The sequence below is a fragment of the Coptis chinensis genome, chromosome 9 (genome assembly GCF_015680905.1).
Source record: "Coptis chinensis isolate HL-2020 chromosome 9, ASM1568090v1, whole genome shotgun sequence".
Taxonomy (NCBI): Eukaryota; Viridiplantae; Streptophyta; class Magnoliopsida; order Ranunculales; family Ranunculaceae; genus Coptis; species Coptis chinensis.
In genome coordinates this window covers 70714320-70734692 of record NC_141464.1, presented here as the reverse complement: position 1 = coordinate 70734692, position 20373 = coordinate 70714320, and the positions used below count along the sequence as shown (strand labels likewise).

General features: G+C 37.0%; 2 protein-coding genes and 3 long non-coding RNA genes across 6 annotated transcripts; all 5 read right to left on the bottom strand.

Annotated features, from left to right (window-relative positions):
• Positions 1–4488: 4488 nt before the first annotated feature.
• On the bottom strand, positions 4489–5306 carry LOC147477749 (uncharacterized). The gene is made up of 2 exons (XR_015209309.1): positions 5134–5306; positions 4489–5014 (listed from the first exon to the last, which is right to left on the bottom strand). It is a non-coding gene; the product is annotated as an uncharacterized LOC147477749 (long non-coding RNA).
• A 218-nt stretch (positions 5307–5524) lies between these two features.
• LOC147477748 (F-box/LRR-repeat protein At4g14103-like) lies at positions 5525–6415 on the bottom strand. The gene has a single exon (XM_086586069.1). The coding sequence runs from the start codon at positions 6413–6415 to the stop codon at positions 5525–5527; it is 891 nt and encodes a 296-aa protein (XP_086442195.1).
• A 1087-nt stretch (positions 6416–7502) lies between these two features.
• LOC147477747 (uncharacterized) lies at positions 7503–9060 on the bottom strand. The gene is made up of 2 exons (XR_015209310.1): positions 7977–9060; positions 7503–7906 (listed from the first exon to the last, which is right to left on the bottom strand). It is a non-coding gene; the product is annotated as an uncharacterized LOC147477747 (long non-coding RNA).
• Positions 9061–13270: 4210 nt separating this feature from the next.
• Positions 13271–16849, bottom strand: LOC147477746 (uncharacterized). Of its 2 annotated transcripts, none has more exons than XM_086583823.1 (2): positions 13960–16849; positions 13271–13832 (listed from the first exon to the last, which is right to left on the bottom strand). In XM_086583823.1, exons 1-2 carry the CDS (start codon positions 16832–16834, stop codon positions 13474–13476), a joined length of 3234 nt encoding a protein of 1077 aa, XP_086439949.1. In that variant the 5' UTR covers positions 16835–16849; the 3' UTR covers positions 13271–13473. The 2 variants fall into 2 exon arrangements, with proteins under 2 accessions (XP_086439949.1, XP_086439950.1); XM_086583824.1 differs by having other exon boundaries at positions 13630–13786.
• Positions 16850–19460: 2611 nt separating this feature from the next.
• Positions 19461–20373, bottom strand: LOC147477745 (uncharacterized). Its single transcript, XR_015208599.1, has 2 exons — positions 19934–20373; positions 19461–19863 (listed from the first exon to the last, which is right to left on the bottom strand). It is a non-coding gene; the product is annotated as an uncharacterized LOC147477745 (long non-coding RNA).

Genomic DNA, 20373 nt, shown 5'->3' with positions numbered 1-20373 from the left:
GACCCATTTAGATCTAATTTACGTCCTATGGACTGGCCCCAAGCAAAGGTTAGAAACTGGCCCAAAATAGTTAAGTGATCGGGCCCAAAGGAAACTAATCACAACTGGTCCAACACACAAATGGTTCGGCCCATCAATTTAATCGAACCGGGTCCACAAATTACAAAACAAATAGAAATGGCCCAACCACTTAAATTAGATTTCGCCCACAAAATTAAAACTGAAATTTCGGAGTTCCTCCATCGAAATTTCGCCAAGCCACCTAAACATTTCGCCCAACCACTTATGAAATTAGGACCGCCCAAAACTGAAACCGACCAGTGCCCAAGCCCAAGCCACAGCGGTTTTCTTTTTCCAATTCTCTTCCACCACCACCAGCTAAAAACCGACCACCACTCCTCCACACAACCACCCAATCCAACCTAGCGATTTTTATGTGGGTGAAAAACCCCACGACTTTAACTCACCAAGCAACCCCCGATTTCCAGTAAACAAATCACTTCCAAATTCTTAGATCTAAAATCGCACCGCCATTAATGGCTTCTCTCCGAGCTCCAATCGACAGCCCCACACAACCCTCACACACCCAATAACCAACCTCACAACAATACCTTAAACCATTCCATCAAATCCCCTGGGCGAATTCTTTGGCCGCCATTAACAACATTTATCGAAAGCATCGGCCTTTAACTAGAACAACCCCCACTCCTCTCCAACAATACAAACCCACCGATTTCAACCAACAAATACCCCAACACTTCACCACCACCACCGACAGTTCAACCACCCATTTCAATCCCGACGTCCATTCTCTAAACTCCCGACATCGACCAAAACAAAAACCAAACCACCCACGCACAACAGTAAAACGAGTTTTGTAAGTTTCATGTGCGCCTTTTAACACTGGCGAGCTTTCCACGCGGTTTAAGTTCAGAGTTCAACGTCAGACAAGATAAAAGCACAAGATCACCGCTTTTAAGCAATAACGAGAATAACAAGACAAACAATTACTGAAGAGGTCAAGCATATAAACTGAATGTAAACATTGTACTAAAATAAAGTTAAAACTATCTCTTTGCACCGAGGTGAAAAATGAAAACTAAACTACTCACAATAATGAACAGCTCCTACAAATTTCTCCGAGTCCGAGCCGTCGCGCTCCACGCTCCAGCAAACAAACTTCTCTCTACCTCCATTTTTAATATTTTATTATTCTTTTAACCCTATTTTCCAGAAAAAGTGTTTATATACTTGGGTCCGAAACCCAAGCCCAACACAGACTCGGGCCCAAAACCAGGCCCACATATCCCAAGTCCAGTCCGACGAATTTTGAAAATAAATAATTTAATTAATTAATAATTATAAAAATACGTATAAAAAATACGGGCGTTACAACATATCTCACATTTATCATTAGAAAAATCAGAAATATTAGACAATAAACCACAAGCTTTCATCCTTTTCATATACTGAACATTCACATGTCCTAGTCTACCATGCCATATATTAAAAGAGTCAAGCAAATAAGCAGAAGCAGATTCATTCTTATTAATAATAATGTTGTCAAGTACATTCAACATGAAAAGACCACTGTTATTACAATAACCTTTACCAACAAAACCCTCATTCTTTGTCAGAACAAACTTGTCACTCTCAAAAGTCACCTTGACCAAACTTTTCCCAGTAGGGACATTAAATCAGATTCCATTTAATCTCGGGAACATGAAGAACATTACTAAGTGAAAGGGTTTTCCCCGAAGTTAACTTCGGAAGAACCTTGCATGTTCCTCAACAGAACGGACCTAGAGTCACCCATATAGACCTTTTCATCTTTCACTAGTATGTAGTCCGAGAAGGCTTCAACATCACCACGGGCGTGGCGTGTGGCACCGGAATCTAGTACCCGGTTCCTCTTCCCGGTGGCTATGAACACTTGTGACAACAACAAAGAAAGAACAATATCATCTCCCTCAACTAGATTAGCATTGGGAGGATCATCTGTCTTTCTTGTGTCTCAGACCGAAAAGCCCCTATGTCCAGTTTACCACAAACATAACAATTTCCATTGCATTACCACTCCTTTTAAAAGAAGTGCCTTTGACCTTGAAATTCTTATTTTTGTTGGACTTGTTTTTTAGAGGTTTTGTTAGCTTTCTTTGGGATTACCTTCAATGATATTGGCTTTAGAATGAAATTCTTAGACAACACCTCATCCCGAAGTCTTGTTCTTTTCCTCTATGTGAATGTGAATGATCACATCCTCAAGAGTCATCGCTTACGCTTTATGCTTCATACTATTTTTATAGTGTTTCCAAGACTCGGGGAGTTTCTCAATCAAACATCCAAAGAAACAAAGGATTCGTAAATTAATACCCTCGGTTTTCAAATCATTAATCAAAGACATGAAAATCATGGATTTGAGACGTTAAATCTCTATCCTCTCTCATATGGAACTTTAGAAAATTCCTAATAGCATATTTTCGAAAGTACCAAAGATCCCTCTATTATGTATTTCTTTGTTCAAACTCTCCCATATATCATGTGCATTCTTATTTGAACAATAAATATCAAAAATCTCATTGATGTGGTACTCAAAAAAATAGCATGACGACATACCTTATTCCCATTGAGCCAAGCGGCTTGATTTCTTTTCAAATCATTAGAACCCTCCATGGGTGCCAGATCGATGAGATACTTTGCATAGTTGAGTACATCTAGGGTGAACACCCTTTCTCTCCATCGCTTTTGAAGTGTGAACACAAGGATTCAATATTTGACACATTGGGTAAATTTGCGAGCATTCAAGTAGAGGTGCAAAGATCTCTCATAGCGAAGTTACTTCCATGACTCGAATTAGTTTCTTTGATCGGGCGTGGTGTCAACCGGTGTAGACATCTTGTTCTTTCCTTAAGATTGTTTGTAGCGGATAAAAGAAAACAATAGAAGACAAGGACGAGAATAATGTAATAACCAAGGCGCGGATTAGCCGTCCCTTAAGGAAAGATTTAAGCCCCTTCCAATGGTGCGAAAAGGCAATAGTGGCGTCTTCCTCACGAGGATTCAATGGTTAACGGCGAGTCGACTTTTGCACTAGAAACGACTACTACCTCTAGAACAAAGAATATAACTCTCTCGGGCGGCCGATAGGAAGAAGAGAAGAAGATTGAAACAATAAAAGACTTTATCCGTTTTAGGTGGTAGGGTGTATCCACGAGGAGTTACGTTTTATTTGGTGTGGAGGGCAAAGAAGACACGAAGTTCTATCTCTGCGCCCCTCTCTCTACGATTGCGTGATTGATCTCTCTATGAACACGCAGGTGTTTATATAGAGTTATTATCGTATCATAGATGGAGAAGGACACCTCTAATTCGGTTTCACAAAACCAAGTTGAAGTAGAACTCTCAAGCTGATACAGAATCCAACTGTAAGTGGAACTCCAGCCGAAACTTGTTCAAAAAGAAAAAGTTTAGATCCACTAGACTAACAGCCCAAGCCCACGACACGGGCGCGTGTGTGGCTTTGGGTAAGTCCTCCCTCCTAACACAAAAGCCTTTGTACCCTAAGGGCACGCCCTTATGCTAGAGGTTCACCTCAAATACCTCACTTGCTAGTGGTGGTTCATCAATGTGGGACTAAACAACACACAAGTATTTGAAATACACATGAAGATTCCAACATTAACTACATGTTAGTGCAAGGGTGCAACAATTGTAAGTATGGAAATTGGAAACACACACGAACATTCAAACAAAGGAATATCAGAGATAAAAAGAACAAACCAGTTTTTGGGTCACTACACTTCTTCGTTAAGTATGATATTGACGAAGGCAGGGTTTTGGAGATTAGAGGTTTTAGCTTTTAACGGTGGTAATATGGTGCGGGTCGGGTTTTGGCTTAATCGGACTGGGCTTAATAGCCTGTGTTGACATTTCTATTCTCAAAGAATGCTTATTGATTGCTAACTTCACGACCAAAGGTGAGTTTTAATCAACATCAACGTACTACTTTGATTTGTTGGATCATCTAAGTTCAATGATGTTACTGCTTTTGTATTGGTTTGAAATACCTATATCCCCTCAGAACTCAGACCACGCCACCAGCTTTGCACAAAATACTCATCTCAAATAGGCGTAAAAGTCAAAAGAATGGTCTGATCATAAAACTTACTGTGTCTATAGCTACGTACACTCTACACATTAAGCGAAATACAAAAAATAGAGTTCAGAAACTCAGTTTGGGGTCTTGGGGACTACCAATGGCGTGGTTCATGCGCCTCTTTGCTCCTGGCTCTTAGAATCCACTTAAACCAAGCAGATTTAAAACAAAACTAGCAACAGATGCTGCCCTCTTGAAGCTCTCCATTGGGTTACTCAGTTCTTGCATTTAGATTATCACCTTCCACAAGTAGCTAATCCTCGTACGTCTGCTAACAACTATTCTCTGATACATGAGAAATTGATGTTTTGAACACTGAACATCTCATACCAGATTTCAAGAACTAGTGATATACGTAACACTTGATTATAATACTGAGTACATAAGTGCTTTATGATCATAATGTAATTTTTCCACCACATTCATACATATATAGGCATCCATTTGTCCGCTTTCATAGAAACTTGTAAAAAGAAAATGTTCAAAGTATGACAGATGTCGAGTAACATAAGACCTACTTTGAGTTTGCAACTGCCACTTACAAGCTCTGAGCTCAATGATACAGCAATCCCTTTAGGAGAACTCAATTTCACTATGTGTTGAGCCTCTATGGAGTAATAAGTTCTTAGCTACCTCAAATTGCATCTTTGGATCAGACGACAACTTCAAGAAGAAATGATAGTAATCTTTTCCAAGGCTACTACATTCTTCAACAGAAAGTTGACCAAATACAGCTCGTTTATGCTGCCATGAAATTGCTCGAAGTTTAACTGACTTCAAGCGTGTCAGATTGCGTTGAGGAATAACATCAAGTGCACCACCATCTTCATGCTCTACAAATCCGCATCCGGAAGAACCCTAAATTAAAAGGGAGGAGAGGGGAGGGATGTTCAACAGGTCAAAGTAAACATAGGATGTTAAGATTTATTATTAGTAAAGGAATAAAAGCAAAAACAAATTGGAATTTGGTGACTTACATTTTCAAGGAGAAGGAGTTCCACATTAGGCAAGTGATACAGTAAGTCTATGAGTTGTCTAACATTTGAACCAGTTTGATCATCACGGGACCGGTAGTGTAATATTTTCACTTTCAAACACATCAAGCTAGAAAATGCATGCAGATGATCTAAGAGATCTAAACGATAAATGACCTTGAAACCCAAATCCAAACACATCAGCAGTCAGTAATTCAGGTAACAATAATAAACATAGAAAAATCTAAGAAAATAGAAACAAGCACAAGTTAATTTTTCATGGTTTAAGGTTTTCTATTGCACTGAATAAATATGATAGGAATGAGACTTACCGCAATAGCATAGTCAGTAAATGTTAGATCTTTGACATTACATACGGCTTGTAGAACCTTACTCATACGGTTGCCAATTTCTGCAGAACTGCAAATGTCGATATATACGCAGTAGCTAAGGAGGACAGGTTGTGAAGAGATAATTCATTAACCATAGTGCTTCGCAATTTTAAGTATGTAATATTCTCTGCATGAACCTCTGTTGCGCAACCATGCCCCCAGTCATTATAAGTCATAGTACATCTCTGAAGTGCGGGTGCAGAGATGCTAAAACTTTGGATATTCCACCATTCAATGAATTTTAGAACAAGCTTTTCAAGGATTGGGCAACACAAAGAGACTTGGTGAGTTGATCGGTCAGAGAAAAGTCTTAAGGAATCAAGATTCAGGAACTTGAGGCTTGACCAACGAATACAACTGGGGATTTTGTAAATATAATCCACATCTTCGTAAAAGTCCCCAGTTATTTTTAAGGTCTTCAAAGATTCACAAATGAAGAAGCTACTGGGGAGAAGACAAGCATTGTCTAGTTTCAAGTTGAGAAATATCTCTTCAACCCTATGCTTTAATGCGGTAGCGATCCACGAATCAATTCGAGATGCATCACGGGTGTCAAGGCATTTGAGGGAGAACTTTTGTATGTTTGGTAGATCATGGAGATGAAGAACTCTGTCAACAAAATTCATGAACTTGTTGACTCTTCTCTTTTTATTTGAACTTTTGGAAAGAATCAGAGTGTCGTCGAAGTCCAGAACAGGAACAGAAGCCCAGAGGTTTTTCCATCTTTTGGCTAATACACTAGTACCAACTGCATTCTTTGTAGGAAGAAATGAAATGATATAAGTAAGCATGGTATCAGGTAAAGGATTAATCCTATCTTCACGTTCACCACTATTCTGTCCTTCAACCAATTTTCGCTTCTTAGAAGTTGGCGCCGAAGAACTTGCATCCATGCTTATGCAGTTTTTCTCCTAACAAAAGCCCTGCAATGGAGAGTTCCAACGAGTAATATAAACAAAATAATATCAAGCAAAAAGAATAGCAGACAACAGAGGTAGCATAAATGCATTCCGTGTTCTCAATATTTCGAGTTTCAACAAATACAATTTCATATACATTACACCAATTTCCTTTCACCCTTTTTTTTCGCAGCGTGTTTGCTCACAATACCTAAAGGGTCATCTTAAGTGGTCAGATGCAATGCAATCCTAGTGCCACATTGGTATTCAAATACATTGCATCCGACTGTTCTAGGGGCATTGTGGGCATAAATAGCTACGGGCAAAACCCTCTCCAAAATGTACTGCTGTCACAGAACTGAATCGTGAATTACCAAGTTTTATTAAAACTTTCAAGTGCAGGTGTTATATGAAACGTAAATGAAGCTTAACCTATCAATATTTTCTTAAAATTGAAAGTGTTTCATTAACTACTTGTATGTGCAAGTGTGCAACAGCAGTAACTATAACTAACAAAGGAACGTTTCAATAAAAATAATATATAAAGAACCAACCAGTTTTAATCTTCAATTTCTTTCTTTGAGGAGGGAATGGATGTCTGGGGCTACAAATAAGTACAAAGAGAGTGAGTGACTTATACAGGGTATATTTATGGGCTTGACCTTATTGGGCTTAGATTTCATGAACACCCTGTACATTGGTAACTCGTGTGCAAGTGTGGCTTCAAGCTTGTTTCCCCGTTGCCTCAAGCCTGGAGACCGGGGGTGAATCCCTGGTGCAACTTTCAAAGACAGACAATTTTAAGGAGCAAATCGATGGAACACAGTTTAGCAAAAGAAGGTGTAATAGTAATAAAGTCAGATTACCGGTAATTAGGTACCACTTTGATGTTTAGTAAACCAAATATGAAAAATGTGATGCCAAGTCCGATAATGTTTTGAAGTCTGACATTTCATACCAGATTTCAAGAACTAGTGATATACATATCGAAACTAAATCCACTAAATACGGTCGGTTCTCCTAGAGACTTGTGAAAACAGATATCACAGTATGAAAGATTTTGAGTTTGCAGCCACTGCTGTTTTTGCATTCAAGTAAGGATTGTATTAAAAATGAAAGAATGTGTTATAGGGAGAACTGTTTACATTATATCTGACTCAACATAATTTAAAATAGGATCTAAAAGGACGCTCAAGCCTATGGTCTAGTGTCACTCCATATAGCTTACGTCCACTGCCCATTGTAGAGATCTCTCATCATCCATTAGAATGTTCCCTCCAATTAGCTCTGAGCTCAATGATACTGCAATTGCTTTAGGAGAACTCAATTTCACTACATGATGAGCCTCTATGAAGTAATAGCTTCTTGGTCACCTCCAATTGCTTCTTTGGATCTTCCGATAACTTTAAAGAAGAAATGACAGTCATCTTTCCCAAGGCTACTGTATTCTTCAGTAGAAAGTTAACCAAATACAGCTCGTTTGCACTGCCAAGAAAATGCTCGAGTTTAACTGACTCAAAAGGGAAACTGATTTAGACTTTATTTGGCGACTTACATTTTGAAAGAGAAGAAGTTTCACGTTAGGCAAGTGACATAGTAAGCCTATGAATTGTCCAACATTTGCAAGAATTGTACTCCAATTACCTCCTTGTGCCACTTTCAAAATTATCAAGCTAGAAAATAAACGCATATGATCCAAGTGATCTGAATGGGAAATGACCTTGAAACCAAAATCATAATACATCAGCACTCAGTAATTCAGGTAACGATCATAATTTTTGGAAATCAAAGTAAATAGAAACAAGAACAAGTTCATTATTTTTAATGCGTTGAGCCTTTCTCTTATTAGGCTAAATAAAAAGGATAGGAATAAGACTCGCCGCAACAGAGGAGAGAGATAAGGTTAGCTCTCTAGCATTACAGGCCGCTTTATCTAGGGAGGATAGTTTGTAAAGAGATAACTCCTTACCCAGAATGCTCCTCACTCCTGAAGCATGTCATCAGGTAAATGACTAATCCTATCTTCTCTCCTACCACTATTCTTTCCTTCATCCAACTTTTGCTTCTTAGAATTAGTCGTCAAAGAAATTTCATCCATGTTTAGGCAGTTCTTCAATTCCTCCTAATTAAACGCCGTAAAATCTCAACAAGTCTTATAAACAAGGAAATTTATAGGAACAATAGCATAAACGCATTCCTTGTTCTCATCGTTTTAAGTTTCATTCTCAAGGTTTCCAGTTTAACCACAATTTTCTGTATGTTTCTTCCATACTCATGAATCATTTACACAAAATACTACCTTCCTGTTGAAAATATGAAAATACACATAAACGTTCAAACAATGGAACTACTAAAACCTGTCTTAAAGGAAAGATGAGAGTTAAAAGAATAAACCAGATTTGGGGATGATACTGAAGTACGTAATCACGAGAGTTTGTTAGAGACTTCGAGTACGTAATGGTTGTAACGGAATCTGTGCTTAATCTCACTTCAAACTCTTCAACTGTTCGTTACATAAGTATATTTATAGACCCCGGTTTAGCGGTTTCCAAAAAGAATTAAGACAATATTTTCAAAACTGTGTGGACGTCGGCTCAACAAGTAGTAATTTCCTAAAACTAATCTCCAAAACCGATTGCACAATGAGTCCGGATCTTCTCCACCCGGGTGGAAAAGATCACCTATTACACCTTATAAGAATATTTCAACACGTGTCCCTTTATTTAACACCAACACTAAAGGCTAGTAACGGTGTTATGTTAATAATAAAAGAAAATAACTAAAAAAATCAAAACAAATCACTACAAAAAAAGAAGATTCTACTAGCTAGTGTTTATATTCTCTCATTCTAGGCTTCGGAATTTCAGGGTGTCTTTGCTGCAAATCTGCAATCACCAGTTGGCTTAATGAAGAGAATCAAACGTTTTGAGGTGGGATCTTCTCCATCAAATAAACCTCGGTTATGCTTTGGGTTCAGTACAACCCAACATAAATCACTGGAACATGCAACCTCCCCATTAAGAGAGGGACGTGACTTGCTACTTGCTACACTACTGCTGAAGTACTAAAACAGTTTACTCAAGTCATTTTAATGTTCAACAAAATATAAAATCGTAATCAAAATACAAATAATTCATATACGTCCTGTTTTTCATGCCCCAATAGAAATTTGACTTCCCAGCATATCCTATTGGGTTTTTGTCTTTGTTTTCAAGGTGTTAAAGAAAACAGAATACTGTAATCCCCATCGGTCGTTCCATTGGAAAATTCAACCAGTTATAGCCAGCTAAATAACTATAGTACACTATCTAGAGTCTGTTTTCGTTCAGGAACTTTCACAGCATGCATATTCTTTCAATATCTAGCTAGTCCTGGCCTGCAAAGAACTGGATGGAACTGGATGGATCTGGAGGATTATGGAATTTTCTATCCGTGAACTAGAAATATTATATCATGGGATGCCAAACTATTATTGGTTTTGGAACCAAATTTATTTCAATTTAAACTCAAAAATATTGGTCTTTCCTAATATCCTAGCACTACTTAGATCAGACAAATAAAACGTACGAGAATGATCATTAAAAAAAAAAAATGATTGTGCTCAAATTGTGTACTGAGAGCACCACATAGAGATGTTTCTCAGGTTAATAAGAGGTTACCAGCTTATCAGCTGGTTCTTGGAAACCATGAATATTTTCGTCCTCGCCAAGCAAAGTGGTCTTACGACTTGTTCACCCCTGGACAATATATAGGAACTTGTAAGCTATTAGATTTTCACATCTCACATTTGCTCTTGATATTCATTCATTTTGTTTCAACTCAAATGAACAGCTATTTTATGTAAATGTTGTACGCTACATAACATGTTGGCCGCCATGTGTTACCTCATCTCCATTCTTTCGACCATTTTGTGTGACCTTAATTTAACTTTTGATTGCAATTTCCGTAGTCTCCCTTTGCCTGTAGACTTGGTACAGGTAAATATTCTAGAACAAGTTCAGTACGTTTACGTCGGTGCTAGTGCTTATATGATTAGTAATGCAACCTTCTTGCAAGACAAAGCGTGACTAGCTATTAAAATCTTTTCTTTGGAGTATGAATAAAACCTCTTTTTCTTTTGTTTTTTTTTTTTTCCATTTTCCGATAGAGAGTAGAAGAAGAGTGCGAGGCTGTGGAGATTTGTTTCCCCATTTTCTGCGTACAGAAGCTTTCCTTATTTTTAGTGATATGGAATGATTTTTTTTTTTGTTAGCCTTTATCTAACACCGTTACTACTCTTCGTTTCGGGTGCGAAAAAATTGGACAAGTGTTGATTTATTTTTGTAAGGTGTAAAAGGATAATTTTTCCACATTTTTCCACCCGGGGGGGGGGATTCGCTCTTGGAGTCTTTTTGGATTTGAGACAAATGTAATAAAGATAGTTATTTTTTAATTAATGAATGAAGAATTGTTCTTTTGGGTTTTAATTAGATCTCAATTTTTTTATATAGCGTTTGATAATAGGTTATTAGGTTTTTGTTTCACCCCAGTTTTCATATGATTAAATACGTTGACGATTGACATAATTCATTATTTTAATTGTTTGGAAATTCGGGACATGACAAAAAAAATAGTCATTTTTACTAGTCTATTGCATTCTTCAACAAAAACTTAACCAAACCAAAAACATTCCACTTGTGTTCCCACCAAAATAGCAAAGTTCAATCGACTTTAGACGTTAAGTGTAACAAATTACATACACTTAGGAATCGCTTCAAACTCTCCATATAAACATTTGAAATTACCTTAAACATAGGTTAATTATAAACCAAAACAAATAGAACCTTCGTGGGTGTTTGGGTTTCATTTTTTCAAAAAATTATTTTTTCTTAAAAAGCATATTTATGAAAAAATATTTATTCTAAAAACAATTTTTGAATAAACATGTTTGGTTGTGATTTTTCTTAAAAGCTATTTTATCAAATCAGATTTCACATTATATTTCTCGTTATATTTCGGCATATCGCGACATAAAATACTAAAGTCTAAAACGTACATTCGAGCAATTCATTTGCCTTGAGCGCCCAAAGTGTTTCCCTCAAAGAAAAATAGTTTTTTAATTTGAAAAACAAGTTTTACCTAATTATCATAAAACTAGTTTTTGGGACCAAAAAGTATTTTTTGGATGAAAAATAATAATTTTTTTTAAATAGAGACCAGACGGATTTATTTTTTCAAAAAATATTTTTTCACTAATAAACACTTTTTAGCAATAAATAAATAGAATCCAAACACCCCCTTATACATCCGTAGAATTTTATCGAGATCTATTATTGACTTAGATTACTACTTTTTGTATATAGGATTTCGTGTTGGTCGCCGAATTTCAAAATTTTGCACATAGTTATCATCATAGTACATCACTCTTTGCTTTATATGTTTCTAATTCATCTAACTTTGGGACTTTGCACACCAACTGAACTTGATATTTGTCACTTTCTTTTGTGCGTGTATTAGTGAGTTTGCAAATATATAAAAATATAGTGACTAAACGCAAAAACAATTCAAACCGTAGCTATGCAGATATTAAATTGTAGAGGTGCAAATGGTTTTTCCGTATCTCTGACCGAGTTACTAATTTATGCCAAGATACGAACATGTCTTTGTCTAGCTACCCAAAATCCACTTTAGTAAACCATTGCATTTTCTTGCCTTTTATAGTTGACAATTGGACGTTACATACTTTAGACAAAGATCAAGTATACAATCAAGTGATCCTATGTTATGCAATTGATGGAGTTGAAAAAAGGCGTACAATTAATAATGGTCGATTTTTGTGGTAGCAGTGTAGCACATAGCAAATTTTGAAGTGAAAACGAAAGAATATATGGTACAAGACTACAAGGTTCTTTGATTCACATGACAATCTATCTAATAATACAGGTCAGTGTGGGGCTCAAAGGGCCCCATTCGGTGGCTACAAATAAGGGTGGAATTTGAGCCGAGGGCTCGGAGCTCGGCTTGGGCTTGGCTCGTTTAAGTTCCGGCTCGAAGCTTCGTTATACTTATATGAGCGGCGAGAGCTCAAATAAAGTTCGTGTAACAAATAAATGAGCTTGATGGCTTCTACTCGTTTAGTTCAAATAACATATTTATAGTGTAAAATAACCGAGGGCTAGGAGCTTCGGCTTTGGGCTTGGCTCATTTAAGTCGGCTCGAGTTCGCTTCGTTACTTATATGAGTAGAGCTCGAGCTCAATTTAAAGCTCATGTAATTAGCGAGCCGAGCTTGAGCATGGTAAAGCTCGGCTTGTTTAGCTCGAATTCCACCCTTAGCGCCTACAATTCATCCTCACAAGTTGTGACTTGGCAGATCCAATGTATTCCAGGCCTTGAGTTGTTTACTCTGTGTGTGTGATCCACTGAATCACGTACACTTGATAATAAAACCAATTGTGGTGGGTCAGTGGTGGGTCAATGTTGCCCCCCCCCCCCCCTATTAGTCAACATTAGCAGTTGGGTTTTTTCTGATGGGCCTCTCCTACGGGCCAGGGCCGACAGTGTCGTAGGCACATGCAAATACTAGTGAATATATAATTCCCATGGGAAACCCACTTTGTATTATTTTGTAGCTAAAATGTTCTTGAAATATATGAGCAAACATAATATTCCAATATCCATTAACTAACAACATCTATTGCAGTACAAGCCGGTTTGAGCGTGTTGGGAAGTTTTGCATTTCAAGATTGAAATATAAAAATAACAAGCCAGTGCGAATGTGGGATAGATAAGCACACAACAATCCCTTGTGGCCCAAAAATATGAAGGTTGCAGCAAAATAAATATCCTGGTTTCAAAAATATGCTTGATAGAAAAACACGCTCGTGGGATTTTATTATTTCATCACAGAAGATAGTGTTACATATAAACTATTACAATTTTATTTTAATAGTAGATATTTTAAAAAGTAAACAAACTGGAATATTGGACCAAAGACAATAATCCCCTCTTTGCGCACAATCAAGAAATACGATTGTAGCAAGTACTTCAAAATACAAATACTGTCAGCCTTCTTCACCCAACAATTAAATGTGAAATATTTATCATGTGGAATGGCTCCACAAGAGATAGCTTGCAACTTTCTAGTTTGCGAGAAACACATTCCATCGTGGGTCGAGATTCAGGACTAGCATTTATGCATGAAAACGCCAGTTTTGCGCTTACCAATACTTCCTTGACGAGTTCTGTAGTGGGAAGTTGAAGACGTTTGTCCAATATATCTATCAGCAAAGCATTCAATCCACTTGTAGAAGATGATATAGCAAGAGATGATAAAAATTCACCAGGATGATTTCCCATTATCACTTCAAGTGCTAACACTCCAAAGCTATACACATCACATTTTTCAGTTAACCTCATTGTGAAAGCCAACTCTACATGGAAATATTTTATTTAAACGTGATCAGATCTTTTTAAATAAACCAAATCGTGTGTTAGAAAATTGTCAATTCACCTACGAATTGAATGTAAAAAGTGAACAAAAGAGAAAGAAAAATTTACCCGGGGCCAAATAACCGTACGTTCCGGCAGGTGCAGTCCAATTGGATGAATTAGGCATTAAAACTCGAGCAATACCAAAATCAGCAACACAAGCATCATATTTTGAATTCAACAAAATATTCTTGCTTGAAATGTCTCGATGTATCAATGGTGGTATGCAACAATGCATGTAAGACAAAGCATTAGCTACACTTTTGATGATGGCTATTCTCTTCTTCCAATCCAAACCAGTTGCTTCTTCTACATTGCTCAAAACTTGGGATAAGCTCCCCCTTTCCAAATACTCGTATATCAAAAAAGAGTGCCTAACGTGTGAACAAAATCCGTAGAGTTTCACAATGCTTCGATGTCTCAATTTCGTTAATGCGTGTACCTCAGTTTGAAATGATCTTAAATCGATCACTTCACCGTCCTGTGATGGGTGAATTTTCTTCACAGCCACTACTTGTCCTGTTGACAAAACCGCCTTGTAGACGCTTCCATATCCTCCCACCCCAATGCAGTATTTGTCATCAAACCCCTCTGTTGCTTCAATAACGTCCTCATATACCATTCCCCCATTATAATTCCAAATGCAAAATAAATCGTTACGTCTTGCTCTTGTCTCTTCTTCTTGAACTCTCTTCTTCTTATAATACATGGACCAAGTTCCAATGATTACAATCAAAATAAATAATAATCCGACAAGACAAAAAATGATGATCTTGATTGGTTTAACTCCTCCTTTTGCACCTTTGCTTATTTCAGAAGATCTGCAAGGTGGCAAAGCTTTTGGGTGACCACACAAGCCTTTGTTGTTAAAAAATGCTTCGGCTGAAGACTCGCGGAAAGCTTTGCTATCAGGAATGGGACCTTCTAATGCATTGAAAGATACATCAACAGAAGTCAAGCTTTGCATTTCAACCAATGAAGGTGGAATTGAACCCGAGATCATATTGTGTGACAAATTCAAGTTCTCTAACCTACGCATTTGAGCAAAGGAAGGTGGAATGGAACCATAAAACATATTCTGGCTCAGGTCAAGCAACTCTTGAATGTGAGCCAGATTGCCTAATTCCGATGGTATGCTTCCATTGAATTTATTTTTGCTCAAGTTCAGATGATACAAGCTGGAGCAATTGCCAATTGTTTTTGGTATTGGTCCACTCAGATTGTTGGTGAACAAATCTAGTTTCTCTAGACGACTTAAGCTTCCAATTTCAATAGGCAAATTACCATAAAACTGGTTATCACTCAAGTTGAGATTCACCAACGAAGCCAAGTTCCCTATTTCTTTTGGAATGTCTCCTGTGAGATGGTTTGATGAGAGATCAAACATTCCTAGATGAGTCAAGCTTCCAAACTCACAGGGTATGGTACCAGTGAGTTTGTTGTTAGTGATTTTAAAACTTGTTAGATTTTTGCATTTGCTCCAATTACCTGAAAGCTTGCCGTACAAGTTGTTGTTACTCAAATCAATGAAGTCAAGACTTGGATATATGCCAAATGAATCTGATATGTCTCCTGTGAGTTGGTTTCCATCTAGTCGAAATCGAAACAATCTTGGACAGGTTTTCAAGCTCCTTGGGATGGGACCAATGAGATTATTGGAACTAGCAGTGAAGTTTTGAAGATGTCCACCATCACATAATTGTTGTGGCAAATAACCAGAAAAATTATTAAAAGATAAGGAAAGTTCAGTCAGTTTCAATTTTGCTAACTCTTGAGGTATAGAACCAGAAAGGTTATTAGACATGAGACTAAGAAGTGTTAAGTTTTGTAAATTTCCTAAAGAAGGTGGAATTGGTCCACTGAGATTGTTCTGAGCAAGACTTAGTTCCACAAGAGATTTCAAGTTTTTTATTTTTGAAGGAATGGATCCAGAAAGTTCATTTTGAACGAGGTACAAGATGGTTAAGTTTTGTAAACTACCCAATGAAGAAGGGATTGGACCGGTGAGATGATTTCTATTAAGGTCTATCTTCACAAGAGATTTCAAGTTTCCAATTTCGAGAGGAATGGATCCAGAAAGTTGATTGTTATAAAGTATTAACTTGTTTAGATCGGTCAAGTTACCTAAAGAAAGTGGAATAGGACCAGTGATATTGTTATCATGCAAATTTAGTTTCATAAGAGACTTCATGTTTCCTATTTCTACAGGAAGTGAGCCAGAAAGTTCATTGGCATGAAGATACAAGATGGTTACGTTTCGTAAATTACCTAAAGAAGGTGGGATGGGACCACTGAGATGATTTTCACTAAGATCTATCTTCACAAGAGATTTTAAGTTTCCAATTTCAAGAGGAATGGATCCAGAAAGTTTATTTTTATAGAGTAATAATATGTTTAGATCAGTCAAGTTACCTAAGGAAAGTGGAATAGGACCAGTGATATTGTTATCAAACAAAGTTAGATTCACAAGAGACTTCATGTTTCCTATTTCTACAGGAAGTGAGCCAAAAAGTTCATTGGTATTCAGATCAAGGATGGTTACATTTCGTAAATTACCAAATGAAGGTGGGATGGGACCACTGAGTTGATTTATACTGAGGTCCAAACGATTAAGATTTGAAAGGTTTGAGAAGGGGAAGCTATTAAGCGTACCTACCAAACCTGTATTTGTTAAGTTAATCTCCACAACCTTTCCTGCCTTATTGCAAGAAATACCGAACCACTTGCGACAGTGATGAGAAGAATTGGCATGAATTGGAGGGAGTACCCATGAAGATAGTGCAGCTGGCGTTTCACCATGAAGGCTATCTTTCCATTTGAGAAGTGCATGGGCTTCTTCACGAGGACTAGTAGAAGAAGAGCTAACATGATGGAGAGAAGAAAACAACACAAAAACAATTAAGACAAGAAAAGATACTAGCAATTTCAAGTGATATGAAGCCATGAACTTGTGATGGGGTTGTGAGTTTCTGTTTATTGGCTACGTGGTAGACGTGCTTTATATATAATGATGGAATAGCATTGATTGTGCATTATTCAGTGCATGGGGTCAGGTACATTAAATGATTAAAATATACTGGCATGATGCAGGTGCACGATTAATTCGTAAATAAACAAAAATATAGGAACAAAAGTGTGTTGAGTCTAAATTATATAATTATTATTATTATTATTTTAAATAACATAATTGTCCTTATTATTATTTCAAATTTACTTGAACATTTTGATTTGAGTAGTTGTAATTTAATTAATTAAGTATAGGCAATTCCATCCAAATAAAATGGTTGAAGAGATAAAAAAATTGCCTAAAAATAATTGATAAAGTACTGTTGCGGTACTGTAACTAACAGATGCGATATTTAAAAAGGGGATGGTTATATGAACTCCACTTAAAATTACTCCAAACAAATTCCACCACTAAATATAATGAATTAGAAGCTAATTTTTGGTGGAGATGTTCTCTATATAATAGAGATTATCTTTACAAAAAATCAATTCATTTGAAGATGTACAACCTCGTCAAATATTATTTATAATGTTTTGAAATTATCCAACGATCCATATTTGTTTAATTTCGGTATAACTTTTGACAAGGTTAAACATATTCAATTAAGTTGATTTTTTGTGGGGGCGTTCTTCATCATATTATGTATATCTCCATAAAAAAATTAGCTCTCAATTCATCTTATAAGTCCACTATTAGAAGTGGAATAACTTTGGAGTCATTAGAAGGTGGAGTTAGCATAACCATCTCCATTTAAAAAAGTTTAGATATAAGGATGTTGTCTGAATGTAACAAGACTTTTTTTTTTTCGATAGTAAACGTAAGAACGTAAGACTTGTTGGTCAGTTTGTGAGTTTGTTGGTCAGACTTGTTGGAAGTTTCGACAGTAACTGAACGTAAGAACGTAAGACTAGCATTTTGTGTGCCATTCATTTTGAATGCGGTTGGTGCATTAAATATTTTGAATCAGTTATTGCAAGATGGAATTTAATTGTTTGACAGTTTGACCCATTAAATCAAGAAATTAACTGAAATTATACACAGTTGATCCTCATAGGTCGCGTTATTTACAGCCCCACAAAATGGGGTTGGCACCCCTTTGCTAAAATCGCTGGTGATGGCACCCCTCATTTCTAAGCAAATGTCCTACACCAAACAGGACTACTGGAGCTTTTGACACCTTCACCACAGGAGCTTTTTTCATATATATCGCCCCCTTATTATAGGATCGTATACTCCAGTGCAATTTGCGTCTGAATATTCTTTAATCATATATAGCATTCTTGCTTCTTAACAGAACACTGGCTTAAATTGTTCAGCCTTGACGCTGCAGAGGACCAGAGAATGCTATGGCACTGGTCCTTTACCTTAACTGAAGAATCAAGGCTTAAATTGTTTATCCTCTCCAATGCCAGGCCATAGCATCCTCCAGCAAACATTTTACAATAAATAACTCAATCTTGTTGGCACCAAATTGTCCAAATGTAACTGATTTGACGCGTAATGGGAAGCTCGAAGGTAAGTCATCCCCGGTCTCCGTCGATGTGGATTTTTGGAAATATATTCTATAAGCGAATCGAGAAAATAATAATTGTGATTTTTCAGGTAATGTCAGTCTGCAAGGGCCTTATGAGCATACCGTTTCAAAGAGAAGATATTCTACATTTGGCCAGTTTTTCATCAAAGCCATTAAGAGTCTGGTATCTTCCAAAGAAATCTCTGTACTAAGTTCGAAATGCATCGAACTCTAAAATATAGGCAGAGTGGCATCGAAGTTCTCGAGGCATAAATAGCTATGGGCAAAAGTGCAAAACCCTCTCCAAAATGTACTGCTGTCACAGAACTGAATCCTGAATTACCAAGTTTTATTAAAACTTTCAAGTGCAGGTGTTATATGAAACGTAAATGAAGCTTAAACTATCAATATTTTCTTAAAATTGAAAGTGTTTCATTAACTACTTGTATGTGCAAGTGTGCAACAGCAGTAACTGTAACTAACAAAGGAACGTTTCAATAAAAATAATATATAAAGAACTAACCAGTTTTAATCTTCAATTTCTTTCTTTGAGGAGGGAATGGATGCCTGGGGCTACAAATAAGTACAAAGAGAGTGAGTGACTTATACAGGGTACATTTATGGGCTTGACCTTATTGGGCTTAGATTTCATGAACACCCTGTACATTGGTAACTCGTGTGCAAGTGTGGCTTCAAGCTTGTTTCCCCGTTGCCTCAAGCCTGGAGACCGGGGGTGAATCCCTGGTGCAACTTTCAAAGACAGACAATTTTAAGGAGCAAATCGATGGAACACAGTTTAGCAAAAGAAGGTGTAATAGTAATAAAGTCAGATTACCGGTAATTAGGTACCACTTTGATGTTTAGTAAACCAAATATGAAAAATGTGATGCCAAGTCCGATAATGTTTTGAAGTCTGACATTTCATACCAGATTTCAAGAACTAGTGATATACATATCGAAACTAAATCCACTAAATACGGTCGGTTCTCCTAGAGACTTGTGAAAACAGATATCACAGTATGAAAGATTTTGAGTTTGCAGCCACTACTGTTTTTGCATTCAAGTAAGGATTGTATTAAAAATGAAAGAATGTGTTATAGGGAGAACTGTTTACATTATATCTGACTCAACATAATTTAAAATAGGATCTAAAAGGACGCTCAAGCCTATGGTCTAGTGTCACTCCATATAGCTTACGTCCACTGCCCATTGTAGAGACCTCTGATCATCCATAGAATGTTCACTCCAATTAGCTCTGAGCTCAATGATACTGCAATTGCTTTAGGAGAACTCAATTTCACTACATGATGAGCCTCTATGAAGTAATAGCTTCTAGGTCACCTCCAATTGCTTCTTTGGATCTTCCGATAACTTTAAAGAAGAAATGACAGTCATCTTTCCCAAGGCTACTGTATTCTTCAGTAGAAAGTTAACCAAATACAGCTCGTTTGCACTGCCATGAAAATGCTCAAGTTTAACTGACTCAAAAGGGAAACTGATTTAGACTTTATTTGGCGACTTACATTTTGAGAGAGAAGAAGTTTCACGTTAGGCAAGTGACATAGTAAGTCTATGAATTGTCCAACATTTGCAAGAATTGTACTCCAATTACCTCCTTGTGCCACTTTCAAAATAATCAAGCTAGAAAATAAACGCATATGATCCAAGTGATCTGAATGGGAAATGACCTTGGAACCAAAATCATAATACATCAGCACTCAGTAATTTAGGTAACAATCATAATTTTTGGAAATCAAAGTAAATAGAAAAAAGAACAAGTTCATTATTTTTAATGCGTTGAGCCTTTCTCTTATTAGGCTAAATAAAAAGGATAGGAATGAAAAAGACTCGCCGCAACAGAGGAGAGAGATAAGGTTAGGTCTCTAGCATTACAGACCGCTTTAAGCACCTGACTCAAATGGTTGCCCTCAGTTCCTTTATTCCGGTAAATGTCCATAGACGC

What these genes read in the sequence shown, in the direction of transcription:
- LOC147477748 (XM_086586069.1), bottom strand. Translation starts at nt 6,415, where the DNA reads ATGGATGCAAGTTCTTCGGCGCCAACTTCTAAGAAGCGAAAATTGGTT.
- LOC147477746 (XM_086583823.1), bottom strand. Translation starts at nt 16,834, where the DNA reads ATGGCTTCATATCACTTGAAATTGCTAGTATCTTTTCTTGTCTTAATT. An exon ending in GTACGGTTATTTGGCCCCGG is followed by an intron (nt 13,833 to 13,959) that starts GTAAATTTTTCT and finishes ATTTCCATGTAG; the next exon opens with AGTTGGCTTTCACAATGAGG.